At 35.8% G+C, this 15,169-nt stretch overlaps 1 protein-coding gene across 1 annotated transcript in view; it reads right to left on the bottom strand.

Annotated features, from left to right (window-relative positions):
- GNAL (guanine nucleotide binding protein (G protein), alpha activating activity polypeptide, olfactory type) overlaps positions 1-14,933 on the bottom strand; it is a 114,485-nt gene extending 99,552 nt beyond the window's left edge. The window contains exons 1-3 of the mRNA XM_010290348.1: positions 14,860-14,933; positions 13,964-14,018; positions 13,661-13,780 (exon numbers count right to left, since the gene is read on the bottom strand). Of these exons, the coding sequence (XP_010288650.1) occupies positions 13,661-13,780; positions 13,964-14,018; positions 14,860-14,894 (210 nt within the window). The 5' untranslated portion in view covers positions 14,895-14,933. The remainder of the gene's footprint in view (positions 1-13,660; positions 13,781-13,963; positions 14,019-14,859) is intronic.
- Between the last annotated feature and the right edge of the window lie 236 nt (positions 14,934-15,169).

Here is a 15,169-nt window from a genome sequence, read left to right as displayed (position 1 = left end):
CGTCAGTGCACATATGTATGAAAACAAAACCTCCTGCTTGCTGTTTTTAATTGAAAGTACCTGAAGGCATGCTCTTTGCTCCTTTGAACCTTTGGAGATAATATTCCTGACAGCATTACTTCCCCCAGCCATTTTTTTCTGCTTCTAGGAAAGAAAATGTTAGGCCCTGTCTGATTAGGAGATGTGGGTAATTCTCCACCAGAAGAACATAATAATCTGCATCTTGCCAGGATTTGGATTTAAAGCAATCAGTATGTGTAAGCACAAGGTAGTTTTGTGCATTCTTTATTATGGCCTGCTACATTGTCTGAATAGCACCCTGGAAGAAAGCGCGTATTTAAGAGAAATTATCATATCCGTTTACACAACAAGGCCATGGCAAATAAGGTATGTAACTAATGAAGTCTCTAGATTAATTCAAGACATGATTACAGAAGCTTCAGTTTGGAAAAGAAGTCCCAGGGGCTTTCAACCAACACACCCATAGGACCTTTGTGAACAGAAAGAAGAGTGGCAAATGTGAAAGACCAACTGATGGGGCCTCGTACTTCCAAAGTCTTCCAGATTTTCAGAATTTTTTAACTTGAGTATGAGGTGATTCATGTCACTGAAAATACAGCCTTAAATGGCTGAAACTGGGCAGTCATATCTCAGTGTATTAGTGAGATCGTGATCCTTAAACTCACTGTTGTAGAATATCCCGAACATGTGGACTACTATAAAATCCAAAAGAGAGGAATTTTCTCCTCTCCTCAAGTTCATTTCCTCCTTCTGAAGAGACAGGCAAAAGAATATGTAATTAACAGCTTCTTAAACATGAAAAATTGCATTCGGTTCACTTTCCCCTTCAACTTGGGGTGTTCTCTTTTCAAGAGCAAACACAGTTTCCTTTGTCTCCTCTTACTCTTGATGCTCTCCTCTGGGCTCCATTTGTGTACTTATTTTTTAAGTTCAGTTCCCAAAACTAGACACAATACCCCAGCTGAGGACTCACCAGTGCCAAGCAGCCTGGCATAATCACTTGATGTCTTTTTGTACCACAGCCTTGTTAATGCATCCCAGAATGAGTTAACTCATTGTTTGTGGTCCATTACTACAACAAAGAATTTTTCCTGCACTACAAGCAGTTTTTTTGCATCCTGTATCCTCTTCCATTCCCTTCCCTAGCGACTTTCTGTTTATTCCTGAGAGGCTGCCAGAAGGGGATGACTGGTTGGCCTGTTGAAGACAACCACGTTTGACAGACTTAAATGCACAGATTTAATATTATCAAGATCCTATAGCAACTTGTTCTTAATTCTTTGTACTGTTAAAAAAGTTGAAAAGCGAAACAGAATTGAACTATTCTCTTTGAAGTGTACTAGTCATAATTGATAGAGAAAATATGAGGGACAGAAAAATGAAGAAAAGCCCATACAGAAAATATTTTAACAGTGAAAAGATGCCTGCTCTAGTAGCCACTCCTTATTATTTTTGCTCCTTTAATTATAATCTACAACTCTTTTTCCCACAAACCACAAGTGCTGAATCATGTAAGACCTAAAATGACATAAAAATAACAAAATTCTGCTACTTGCAGCATTTCCCCAAGGGAGATCAAAAAGTTCAAAACATTTTCTCTCAGTGACACACATCATTAGGAACTGCAAGGAAAAAAAAAGGGGCATTTTGGTATATTTAAACATTTTATTTCTCTAATGAGAAGAGTTCCAAACAATGGTCGTCTTTTCTGCTAAATCAGGAAAACTGTAATGAATGATCAAGGAATGATGAGCAGATTTGAAAGCACAAATGTCCTTCGTGGTACTGTAAACATTGCCTCTCCAAAATCAGGCTGAAGACCAATTTCTTTTCCATTTTAAGAACAAAAATAAAGTGTATTCTCCTTCTGCACAGAAGGAAATATTAGTCATAGTACATAATTTAAAAAATACTTTTTCATAAGGGATACATGGCAGCATAGAAAATGAAAAAACATGTCATTACACATGAAAGAATAAAAAATTGAATGCAGTGGATTTTTTGAGCAAATTAGTCAAAATGTATGACAGATCTGAAAATACCAGAGAAGAATAAGGATAATTGTCATTAATAGTACCCTTTGGGCTCTGCTAATGTTGCTACAGAGACCTTCACACATATTCCTCTTACCTGCAACTGTTCTCAAGTTCTCTTGGAATTATAAAATAATCTACTATAATTCTATAAAGATATCAACTCAATGTCCGGAAAAAAGCAAACAATGTTAGGAATTAGAAAAAGACTAGAGAATGAAAAAGAAAATACAACACTACTGTACAAATCCACGATGTATCTACTCCTTCATATGGAACAAGCCCTGTGAGAGAACAAGTTAAATAGACTCTTTAAGCAGAAAGATAAATATTTGGAGAGATATGATATGCAAGGAGCAGGGTAATGTGGAAAAGATGAAATATTTCTAATAGACAAATCATGGAAGGCCAGTGGGTAGCAGGCTGGGGGGTGGGGGAGAAAAATCAATCAGGTGGTACTTCCTCATAAAACACATACTTAAACTGCAGCACTCACTGCCATAACTGAAAGATCACAGAGTTGGGAGAAAAAAAAACACAAACAAGAAATTCCTGGAAGAAAAATCCACCAAAGTTATTAAATACAGAAACACAACTCCCAGTCAAAAAATACCTCAGCCACAAATCTGTGGAGACTATGACAATCAATGTGGGAAATATTACCATGTGCGTGCCACATTCTTAAACTTGTTTTACAGTTTCGCTATCAGCCATGGTCAGAGATGAGATTTGGTGCTACATGAACCCGTAATCTGAGCTGGTACAGTTTTCTTACGGTAATCGATTTAAGGTAAATTATCTAAGACTCTGCATGTGAAACCTTTCCTTCTGCACAGAAAGTTATGCTGGTGCAGCCTACTGTTCAGCAAGCCTTTTAAAGATATTATTATTAAAAAAAAAGACAATATGAAAATGAATCACAGTGATTATTGAAAAGACCTACTGTTCACAGCTTAATAGCATCCAGAGAACTGTCACTTGTCTAAAAAAGATTTTGCTTGTTTCAAGTTTTGTGCCAATCTCTAACCTACACAACTTTTCCCACCCCCAAGAAAATCCATAAAAGTGCTCAACGACCTCACAAATATAAATGTAACAGGGAGAAATGATTTGCCTGTTTTGTTTTTTAATTGAAAGTATTTGTGATTTTGATATTAATATCACTGTGTATCCGGAAACTCAGCTTCGTGAACGCTGTGCTAGCACTACATTAGCAGTGCATTTAGGTCCATGTACATCCATGCGTTTAAGCCTTTGCAAGGTTAGGCCCTAAGGAATATAGTTGTTTAGGATGACTTCTGTATTTATGGAACATTATACTTCTTGCCAGGCTTTCATTCATCAGTGAGAAGAATCAAAACCTGCTCTGTAGAAATGAAGGCCAAGGACCAAATTTAATAATCCTTTATTTCTTCAAAATACAGTGAAAATCCTCTGCGGTTGGGATGGCTGGCTCTCAGAGGAAGAGCCATCTTCCTCTACTGATACGATTTTTAATCCATGCAATTATTTTTTAATTATGATTTCTGACTTATGTATTCCCTGACTAATTACTCTTTTTGGTTCATAATACACTCACACTGCTGTTAGTTAGTTAGCATGTTTAGTTTGCTGTTGTTAAAATCTAGAGAGAAATTTAGCAGATAACAACAATGATTAGAAATGGTGATTCTAGGGGTGAAAAAATAAAAGCTCTACTGTTCAACTAAAAGTATGTTTTTCTAAATAAGCAAGCCTGCTCTTCCCAAAGGAACAAGCAACACTGACATCCGGAGAAGGAGAAGCTAAAGTTAAAGTTAGAGAACACCTGCCTGCCAGAAAGAATATTCTCAATCAAACATTTAAGGCTATCGATCCTGCCATGAAGCCTCACTCTTCTGCGCTACCTGCTGGGAATATGATAATTAGTGACATGGTTTCAACAGCAAGTGGAGATACCTGACCTCTTCCTCTATCCAGTGACAAAATAGAAGTGACTGTGTATTCCTTGCATTGTTTTTTTTTCATTTTTATTTCTCCTCTGCCTTTTCTTTTTGCCTGGGGTTGTGAACTCCTCAAGACACACGGCCTGCACCAAAGGCACTCTGGAGCTCACTGACAACCAGGTCCTGCTGCTATTTATGGTCAGCCGCAGGTCTGCAGGCAAGGGGTAGGTAGCTGCCTGTAACACAGGGAAAAGTGAGGATACACTTTCCCCTACTCTACTTAACCATTCCTTGCCTTTTCTGGTTTTCCTACCTGACAGTTCTTAAATTTGATATTATTTAGCTCCTATGAAAGAAAGTATGTGGGTGTATGTTAAGAAAAGAATGATCTGCACAGCTGTCACTTAACATCCTATGGAAGTGAGGGTGGACGTGATCAAAAAGCGTTCACCGTATTAACGGAGATAAGAAGGCTTGCATATCTTTAGCCTATTTTATCTTGCTAAACAATTTTGCAGTTCAAAACAGTGGGATAATTAATTGCATTAAAATATGTTTAAGTCCTACTGACAGCAATAAGAAAACTCAAATGGAATGAATTGGCAGAAGTGTCAGAAAACATTTAATTTTAAAAGACTTAAAAAGCGAAGTTCATCTCTAACGTCGACATAACAGACAAAAATTCCAATATTCTTCTTGCCTAAGGATAAATATCCTTTCAAAACATCCAGCATAGGTTTTTAAAACAAATACTAGTAGATTAATTAGAAGAGTGCATTTTAAACTAACCAGAATTAATCTACTGATTTAAAGCAAGAAACCATAATCTCCATGCTTCAAGTGATAGCTGGTGTGCTTACAGCCAGAGGCAGCTCTGTTCCAAAAAATCAGTGCAAGAGTTTCCCAAGTAAAAGGCTATATAAACTTAAACCCATGTTGTACAAATTACATTCTCCTCCCGACTCCTTTTAAAGAGAAGGTCCTAGAACTTGACTGTAAGACTTGAATTGAATCTCTTTAACTATAGAAAGGCAAATTAAATTAAATAGGTGGCAGAAAAAAACCATAAACATTTCACGGAAGCTTTTAGCAATTGACTGCAAATATGCATTGTTCTTGCCTTTCATCTGCTTTAGAGCCCTATTTACATTTATCGTAAAGAGCTTCTTAGATACTCAGGGAAAAAAAATCGTTCATCATACTTTTTGGTTTTCAACTTATTTACTTCATTGTATGTAAGGTATACATACAGTCACACTGTTCAGCTTGTTCTCTATTCCTCAGCTTGGGTTGCTACCTTCTGCAAACAAAATATCCTGTCTGTTGATGCAGATTATATTGATGTTAAAAAAGATAATCCACTGTTGACAATAAGTACAAGCAATGGGTGAAGCTATGGAGGTGATGACAAAAAATAAGCAAAGGTCTAAGCTGGCAATGCTCAATACCGTTTTCAGAAACTGAAGTTAAAATCTCATCACGTGCTGAAGAAAGGGGATGCAGCTCTTGGCTGTTGTGCAGATGAGCACTCACTTCTTTGGAACTCTAAGTAATGACACTATTGTTATTATTTGAATAAGTGATATCCTCTGTTCCATAGGTCTCCACTGGCTTCCGTCAATATGCATGCATATGACGATTTATCCCAGATCTGTACATTTTTATTATGGTCACTGAAGTAAAAAAAAAGATGCTCCCTAACTAGTAAACACATTACTTCTACAGAGCACTCAAAAATGGCAAAAGCAGTACATCAACCTGCTATCTTTGGCTTAAGAGATTAAAATAATTAATTGATAATGAGGACAATTGTGTAACATACTGTGCTATGTTTACCTTTTCTCTGGGTGTGATGGAAAATCTGTTTTAATGTCGTTTATGAATAATGACAATTCATTAAATATTTCACTACCCTTCCTGTGAAAACTGCCACTTGTAAGAGTCTGAAATGTCATCATCCCTGGAATAATTGGACAGCGCATCTTCATTAAGAGTGTGGTTACCCTTTGCATGTATTTACATTTACTTTCATTATAATTCAGTTTGATTTACACACGAGGGAACAAACAAGCAAAGTTCTTGCAAACGCTTTTAAATGCATGTTAAGTCGTAATAAGCTACATACTAATTCATAATTAAATCTTTTAGAGATTTCAATGCAACTCAACCTAAGTGCTAAAAATTGCAAGAATTTCTTTCCTGATTCTTCCTTGAAGGAAGATTGGGAATCAGGATCAGTTTGTTATTCTGGCCAAACTACTACACCTCCGTCAGGCACCAACCTAGCGACCAATGCTATTCCTTCAGCTGTTCTTCTGAATCTTCTTTCCTGGGATAGAGAAGGACTGCTGCCACCTGCACATCACAGGACCGCTTTCGGAAGATACCTTAGTAGCAGCCACAAGTTGTGAAGGAATAGAAAACAGCAGCCCTCCAAAAGCAACCACAGCTTAAAAATACATCAGTGTGCTTCACAGACCTGTGGCCAGTACGAAGATAATGATAGTACAGGCTTTAACCTATTGCTTCTGCCTTTCTTTCATTTAAATTTAGGGTATACACTGAAAAATACCTGATGAAAAAATATTCTAAAGCTCACAGATGATTCTGCAATACATTTTTGTTCTGCGAGGAAAATCAGTCACTCCTACTTAAAATGATTAATTCAAGTTATTAGTCTTCCCATTGCCATCAAATCAAATATCCAAACTTAGATGTAAAAATATTTTCATCCTTGTAAAGTGCGACAGAAGTATACGAAGTTTTCAGCTAAAATTGTAGCAAAAAAAGACAGAATATGACACTTATTATTATTAATTTACAGTATTTGACTGAATGCTGGCTTGACTTTCAAAAAACCTCCAACTAATTTGTATTCATAAGTACAAAACTTGAAGTAGTATCAGTAAGTGTCAACAATTTTGGAGACTACGGAAGTGATTTACATTTTAGTTAGCAGTCATAATAAATGATACTATCTTTCCAATTTCACAGTGAAAGTCTCCATGTTGCGTGATGACAATATATAAGGCAGGCTGGATAAACTGTGAATACCACCCCACTGTCTAGGAAAACAGGTTCACAATGTAAGATAGTAAACATTTAATTTGGTGTTACTATGATGATGTAATATTGAATGTAATATTGCAATTGATTCATAAGCAGCATTGGTCATAAGACTTTCTGAAACAATTGTCTTTTCAGACTGAAATTCATTATTTTACATTGTAAGCTATGCAAAACATATATTTGAAAAAGGGCAAATACATGTCGGAAAGGTGAAGTTTATCTGTATATTTCAAAGTTGAATTTGTTCTTAAAAATATTGAGATAGGAAGACCTAGAAACAAACACAGAATTTAATACTTGTTTCTTCTAATTTTTTTTTCTAAATACATCTTGTATTTGTTAACTGTAGATCATTTGTGATTATGCACGGGACTTCCTATGGCTCCCGATCTCAGTATTTCTATTGTTAATTGTTGGGGGCCTAAGCAGGTCCCCAAGCTCCTTTCCTGGGACACAAATTTAATTATTTACTTATCATTGGTATAAACTGTTAACAGCTGTAGTTCAGTGAGCTTGGAAAAGGGAAGGAAGAAATATGTTGTTACACTTTTATTAAACGGAGTAGTGTTTTCCTAAAGCAAAAATCTTAACTTTATTTTTATGCCTGAACATAAGGAATACCTTCATTCTAAAGCAAGCACCCCCTAAACACAAACCGTGTAGTTTAAGCAAGAAATCCTGAGCCTCACAGAAGACCTGTACTTTACACAAACCACTCAAATTTTAAGCCCCGTTTGTGTTTTCAGTAAAATCAGAGTGTAGAATTTTATACCTTTGCAGTTCCAGTATACATATTATCAATTTGAGAAGTTTGGGGGTTTGTTGTAGTTTTTTTTTTTTTTTCCCTTTACTTTCTTTTCTTTCCCCCCCCTCAAATTGCCCTACACTTGTTTCTAGTATGATCCCAGTTCTAGTTTTACATTTTTCAAATTACACAGCAAACATAATGACTGATTATTTCTGAAAGCGCTACTTGATTGACTTACCCATCAACAGCAAACAATGCTTACAGAGAGTAAGAGTAAGAACAAAATAACACATAACACTGAAGTATATTCTTGATCTCACGTATGAAATGTTTATAATTTTCTACTTTAATGTTGACTAATCAGAACATTAGGGACTCAGCTTGCTGCTTTAATGAAAACCAGACATGCTGACGCTACATCTGTATGCAAATAGGTATTTCATACAGAAGGAAAGGTATTGCTGGGCATCAGCAGAATCTGCTCTTAACATGAAAAACAGCTCAACTTCAGTATCTGCTGTTAATTAATAGTTAGCATACAGCATAAAAACAAGTGCTATCACAACAAAGAAATTTTATCTGTTACCTGATTGTTACTTCTCCCCAATATCCACTACTTTTCAATACCAGTCCTCTTGACAATTTTAACCTTTGTGTGAAGACTAAAGAGTTGCCAACAACTACATTAGCGTTCACAGAATTTTCAGCTGTCCTTCTCTGACAGCCTTCTTTATTAGTTTTTCAAATGTTATTAATTCAAGGTAGTAATAATGTTGTTGGACCTATACAATTTAATCATTATCTGGCCTTCCAGATCCTTTCCACATTTTTGAAATATGAACAAATGAAGAACTACCAGTGTGCAACTTAGATCACAAAAAGGCAAATTACTTAATTTTTAGAAGTCTAATGATTTTTAAATGTTAATTTTGATTTGACACTGTAGTAACATCAAATGCCACCATCACAGGTAATTATAAAAGTTTGTGGCTGTTCATTCTACCGAAAAAGGTAAATGAAGCCCTAAACTAAAAATCTGGATAGAAAGAAAAAATCAAGTGAAGCCAGTGGAGTGGCAATATTCATCACATTCTCTCTTTTCTTTTACGACATTTTTGTGTAAAACACAGTATATTTTCACACTCCTGAGAAACACTGAAATACTGCAAGTTATTTGAAAAATCAAAAAATCTAAGATGATGCTATTTTCTAACTCCTTTAAGGCTACATCAAGTACATATGACAGAAAAACTTAAACACGTGGTCAAACAGGATACTGAAGTCACAGCATTAACTGCACAACCCAAGCAAGTTTAACCATGTATGAAACATTTATCATGGTTTAAATCTTTTATTTAAGTATTTATTCAGGATAAAAATTTTCTACAGCCCAGCGATACACTTCCCTTGAGCAGGATTTCCCGTTACTTCAAACATTGAGACACACACTGTGAAAACCAGCCATCACCACACATCAACATGAGTTCGAATGTGGATACCAAGTCCAATAAAAATTTCAAATGCCTAATGAAAATCTACATAACTTCAAATTCCAACCAAAAATATTTTTCTTTCTTTCTTGTGTCTTTATATTGTGAATACCAAGTCCTGATTTTTAAGAAGAAAATGTGGAGGAAAATTAGTCATCAAACTGAACTCAAACTGCAATATCTGAAAACGTGGAGCAAACCACAGACCAGATTAATCTAAAGCAGTTTCCCTGTCAATGTTGACATTAACTTTTCACTTTTAAGAGCAAAATTGAAGAGCTTGCCTGATTGATAAAAGAGCTTTAAAAATTATTTTTAAAACTTACATTCTAAAATCAGCACAAGGGACTACATTTGCACAATTCATTCTTTTATGAAGGTTCAACAAAACACTTTGCCTCTCTAAAACATTGTTAGCAAAGGAAAACGAATCTTTTGGAAACTTTCCCCGCTCCCCAAAACCTGGGTGCAGTGTTTACATGTTCTCTATTAAGCAAATGATTCACTGGTAAGTTGTTCATATAGCCAAATGCTCAATTATGTATCTTGGTGGTAGCTAATTGATTACCTGCTGTACACCAAAACATAACTCATCAGATGAGCTTGATCCAAGACATATGTTATAAAAAGCAACTTAATTTGACTACGTTTTAAAGTAATGGTAAAGGAATTATGCACCAAACAGCTTTGTAGTGCCCACAAAATCCAAATACTTTATTAAAGACAACTGAACTTGAGTAAACACATGCTTACATAATACACCATGTTTTTCCACAGCTACCAGCATAATATGCCCTTAATATGTTCACTCTGATTCACAAAGGACAAAATAAATCCCCATCAATAAAGGATTAAAAATGGCGCAGGTCAATTCCTGTTAACTTTAGCAAATACCAATCAACACTTTGCCAAAAATAATAAAAAAATCCTTTCCGATATAGCGTGAGTGCTTCCATTTCAGTTTTAAAGCCCTTCTGCTGATTCCTCCCTGGAATATGGAGCCAAGATAATGCCTAAACTAGTCATCAGATGAAACTTTATCTTGATTCCTTTCACGACTTCAAGGAAGAAACTATAGTGGACACTTGCCTTATTCACATTTGTTAGCTTTGTAAAAACTCTCGCCTTAAATCTTACGATTTCTAGAGTCAGACTGCATCAGTCACCCAGGAAATTTTCTGTAAAAATTGTACAGTCTTTTAAGAAAAGTAATGAAAGGCAACATAAAAATTATGAAGGAAATCAAGAAGCTTTTGATTTTGTTTTCTGTCAACTAGATAAATCATCAAGGTAGCATAACTAAACCAAACTAAAGAATAATTTTTAAAAAATTAAGTAAAACTACTGGGTGGGCATTCCACAGAAGGAATGTTGAAAGGATGTAAAGAGAAAACCATTTCTTTTAAAATTTGTATCACTGCTAAGTAAGATGTTCTGCTTATATTTTGTAGAGAACTATGTAATTAAAAAAGCAGCCAAACAAAAAAGCCAAATACATATCTGAGTCTAAATGTGAATCCCATCCTTACTCAAGTTCTTGGGATTTCAGTCATAAATTGCATTTAGAATATGATTTCACCCACAGGAAATCGATATTTTCAAATCCACCCATTTTAAAGGACAATTTTAACAATTTAATGCATATTAGTTAATTTGTATGCAATTTAAGAATGCATATCCAAGCATACCCAATATGTCACAAAAATATTTAAATTAGTGCCTCATGAGCGTTGACCATATTGTGCCGTCAGGGAATTTTTTGCATTTCATCAGAGACCTCTCTTTAAAGACTCAAGATACAGTGCAGTCATCTTCCCACATTTTGCATGCAATGCATTTGAAATACATCTTCAACCAAAATACATCAATTTTTATGACAAAGATTACATGGCTAACATCATCCAAAAAATAACACATCTGTAATTCACACTGCAACACCAAGAGCGATGTCTTTAACAGCTCATTACCATCCATATCGTAAAAAAATGCTAAAATTGCCCCTTCCCTCATTCAAAGGAAGAGGGGTAATCTTTGTCACATTTTAGAATGTGGGAAAATTTACCCCAGAGACAACACCTAAGCACTGCCTAAGTCAGCATTTTTTCCTTGGCAACTGTTTTTAAGCACAGATGATAGAACCGCAAGTCCTGAATGTCCACTACTAAATACTATATCAGTTTCTCTGGCTCAGGCAGCCTTATTCCATACATCAGCTACTAATTAGAGAATCAGTAATGCTTAGTAAAGGATGCGTAACTGATTAGTATGCAAGTATTTATTTTTATATTTGTCCTTATCCAAAAATACTAAATGGATCAAAAGTTATTTCAGCTGGAAACTTAATTTTACTTTATCATTGACTTAAACTGGAGTAGAATCAAGCCCTGAAGCACAGTAGCACTTTTTTTTTTTTCAATCTCTTTTGCTCACACATCATCCTGGAGAGAAACAACATACTAAAAAAAACCCCAAACCTAAACAAAACAAAACCAAAAAAAACCTACTATCTAGCCAGATGATACATTTAAAAAATATTAAACCTATCAATTGAGCAGAGAAGAAAACAGGAGGGACTAGATGAAAGTGACACGTAAAATATATTTACTTCTAAACCTGCACTAGATTTTTCTTCTTTTTTTAAGCTTGTAACAACTTTTTTTTTTATTTAGGAGTATTATTTGACACTATTTCAAATAACGTGATGGTATTAGCAGAAATCCTACTTAATTAAAAACCAGAGTTGTTATTTTTTTATTTTAAACCAAAATGGACTTTGAATCATGATTTCAAATGAATTATTACTTGTTTCAGTGTCCACTGGGCCCTATTCTTTTTCCCCTCCAAGAAGAGTAAGTTCTTCCCCTTTGTAAAATATCAAACAGTGACTCAAATTTGACCAGATATAGCCAGCTTCTGTGAAAAAGGAGAAATTTTGTAAACAAACAAACAAATATATAGCTCCATGCCTACGAAAAGTCCACTTTAGTTCTCTTTTACCCCAGAAGCTCAGAAAAACAGATGTACTATAGAGAATTGCAAAGGATATAATGCCACCATTTATTTTACCCAACCAAATTCAAGCAAAGAAAAAGATAATAAAATAAGCAACAAATGCCTCAGAACTGTAATATGTGCAGAAGACAAATATTTCATGTCAAACTCGCATTCAATTTCTAAAAAGAGTTTCTCATTTTCACTAACTTACACCTACCAATTGAGCAATTATGCAATATGTGGGTGTACCTTGAAGTCGTTTTCTTAACATCTGCATTTTGTGTTAAATTCTAACTGTACAAGACGTCTGATATTTTTTCTCTATCTTGAACCTTGAAAGTGGTAGGTTTACCAGAGGCAAAACCACACACCAGAGAATATGAGTCATGTAATAAAGAAGCAACTCTTCCCCTTCTCCCCCTTCCAGCCTGAAGCTACAGAAACCTAAAGACACTCTATTGTAAATGGCTTTTTTGGTAATATTGATAGCATGAATAACTCACAATCATTTAGCCAATGAATGAAGATTTTTTTTAGTCCTTACTGTATCCATAACAAATTGCTCTCAATGTCATTTTAAGGCAAATTTAAAATTGTGCTGCTGCAAAAATAAAATTCCTTGTAATATTCAGAAGGTCTATGCACTTGCTTTCATGTCATGCATAAAACATAAAACATTCTATGCACGTTCCTATAAATAACAACATAAAAACACAAAAAATAATCAAATTTAAGATGCCTGTGGGAGTTAATCTGAAATGTATCTCTCATTTGTCTACAGAAGAGTAGCCTGTAAACAGAAATCCTTAATTTTCTAATGGTTCCGTATCAAAAGATAGCAACATTTGCATACAAGTAAACCACTGCTCATGCCAACTACAATAAATACATGAGGAAGCAAAACCACCTTACTTGACCACTGTTTACGCAAGCTTCCACTCTGAAGTGCAGTAAGTATGGAAAAACCACTGGGGCCACTCTACCCTTTTATTTCCTCTTATATCCTTTTCTGTAGGTAGACTGTAACTCCTCAGACTGATGTCCTGCATGTACTTCCATGTAGTAAACCAGCTTTCAGCAAAGTCTTATTTGAAGTGCCAGTATGTTACAATTATATCAGAAATTTTGAAGCTATGAACTAAATGCAGAAACAACATTTACAAACAGCAGCAAACAAATCAGTAACAGCAAAACCTTACACCACAAAAACAGGTGCAACAACCCCAGTTTTGTAAGAAAGTTAACCCAGTGGTAATGTTGGCATAAGCTCTTCCCATGACCATCTTCCACAAAACAGAAAAACAACAATGTTTCAGTAAATCAAAGCGAAGCAACGCATTCCCCCTTGAAACAGTATAAATGACTGGTTTCCATTCTTACCTGTGTATAGTCAAAGTCAGAAAGAGGAGCTATACTCTTGATGTAGTCCATTCGAAATTGGTTTTCTGGGTTGGCCAATGGAACTGGGGGTATTAAAGTGCTCATAGCTGAAACTATAGTCTAGAATTGGATAAAACAAAAACAAACACATTAATCTGGATAAATCTAGGATACAGGATCAATAGAAGATAATCCAATCTGATCAGCAAAATGGGATTTCTCTCAGCACAATCTTGGAGAGCACAATCCTTATTATTTCCAGTACACCCAAGCATTTAAGAACAGTATAAAGCGTGTTCTTACCACAATCGCATCTTTAACATTTTTCCGAATATCCAGTATTTTCTGTTTCTTTTCTCTGCATTAAAACAGAAATATTAACACTTTGATTTTTATTTCCAAAGCAGTTCAATCAGTTGCATTTCATTTTTTTTTTCACTGATCGCTTGTTTATCTGCTCTTCAACCATTACAACATACTGGCTGAAAAGAACAGCAAGACAAATATGTTTTTCCCTTTATCCCTTTTCTCGCATAGTATGAAGAGCAACGCACACTCATCCCCGGTATTTTTTTTAAATCAGACAATCATAGCCACATCTGCAAAGCCTCCCCTGATGGAACTGGAAGTCATTCTTTCATTTCTACAGCATGCTGTAAACATGCTCTAAATTAATGATATAGTTGAAGGCCAACAGATTAATGCTATGGATTAATAATAATTTCTGGCAAAGAGTTCTTCAGAGAGAAAATGATGTAGCCTCAAGAAAACAGGATGATTTCTAGCAAACGTGCAAAATTAGTTTCAGTTTTACACTAGCCCCAATACCGGAAAAACAGCAGCCACTGTCACCCTGACTATGACTTGACATGTATCTTTATACTACAGACAGATGCAATATTTAGTTATTTGCTTCTATGTAAAAAGTAGTCGCCATGTTGTTTCTACACAGGGGCCTGTCAAGCACTGCAGTAGCAACAGTGTAAAATACAGTAAAAGGGCCAGAAGGAGAAAATGCAAATATACAATAGCAGTAATTTCCTTATTCTCGCTCCCCTTCCTCCCCTCCCTCCCCCAAATCGCAGCGTCAACCCACCAAAACACAGGAGCTGAGAGGAGAAATTTCCTAGCCTACTGTGCGTTAACCTGTTTCCAACACGTAACGAAAAATAAGTCAACAAAATGTCAATAATTCTTACTCTGAATTAAATCCATTGACATGTAGGATTCGCATTTGTTTCACAATAGTGCTTTTTCCTGACTCACCAGCCCCTAAAAGAGAAAGGAGAGGGAGAACGTTGTGATACACGGTTCAGGCTGGGGTTTTGGGGTGGCTTTTTTTTTTCTCCCCCCTTTTTTTCCCCCCCCCCCCCCCTCCGGACGCGGCAGCATCTCCCACCTCCGGCCACCTTTCTGTATGCATGCATCCGTGTGCCTCGGTCCGGGGGGGATGTCTCGCACACCGCTCGATGTAACGCGGACCTACATTTTCCCATCCCTATCGCCCAG

Source organism: Phaethon lepturus, unplaced genomic scaffold (genome assembly GCF_000687285.1).
Source record: "Phaethon lepturus isolate BGI_N335 unplaced genomic scaffold, ASM68728v1 scaffold7167, whole genome shotgun sequence".
Classification (NCBI taxonomy): Eukaryota; Metazoa; Chordata; class Aves; order Phaethontiformes; family Phaethontidae; genus Phaethon; species Phaethon lepturus.
Note: the sequence above shows the minus strand (reverse complement) of the source record. Positions and strands in the feature narration are given on the sequence as shown.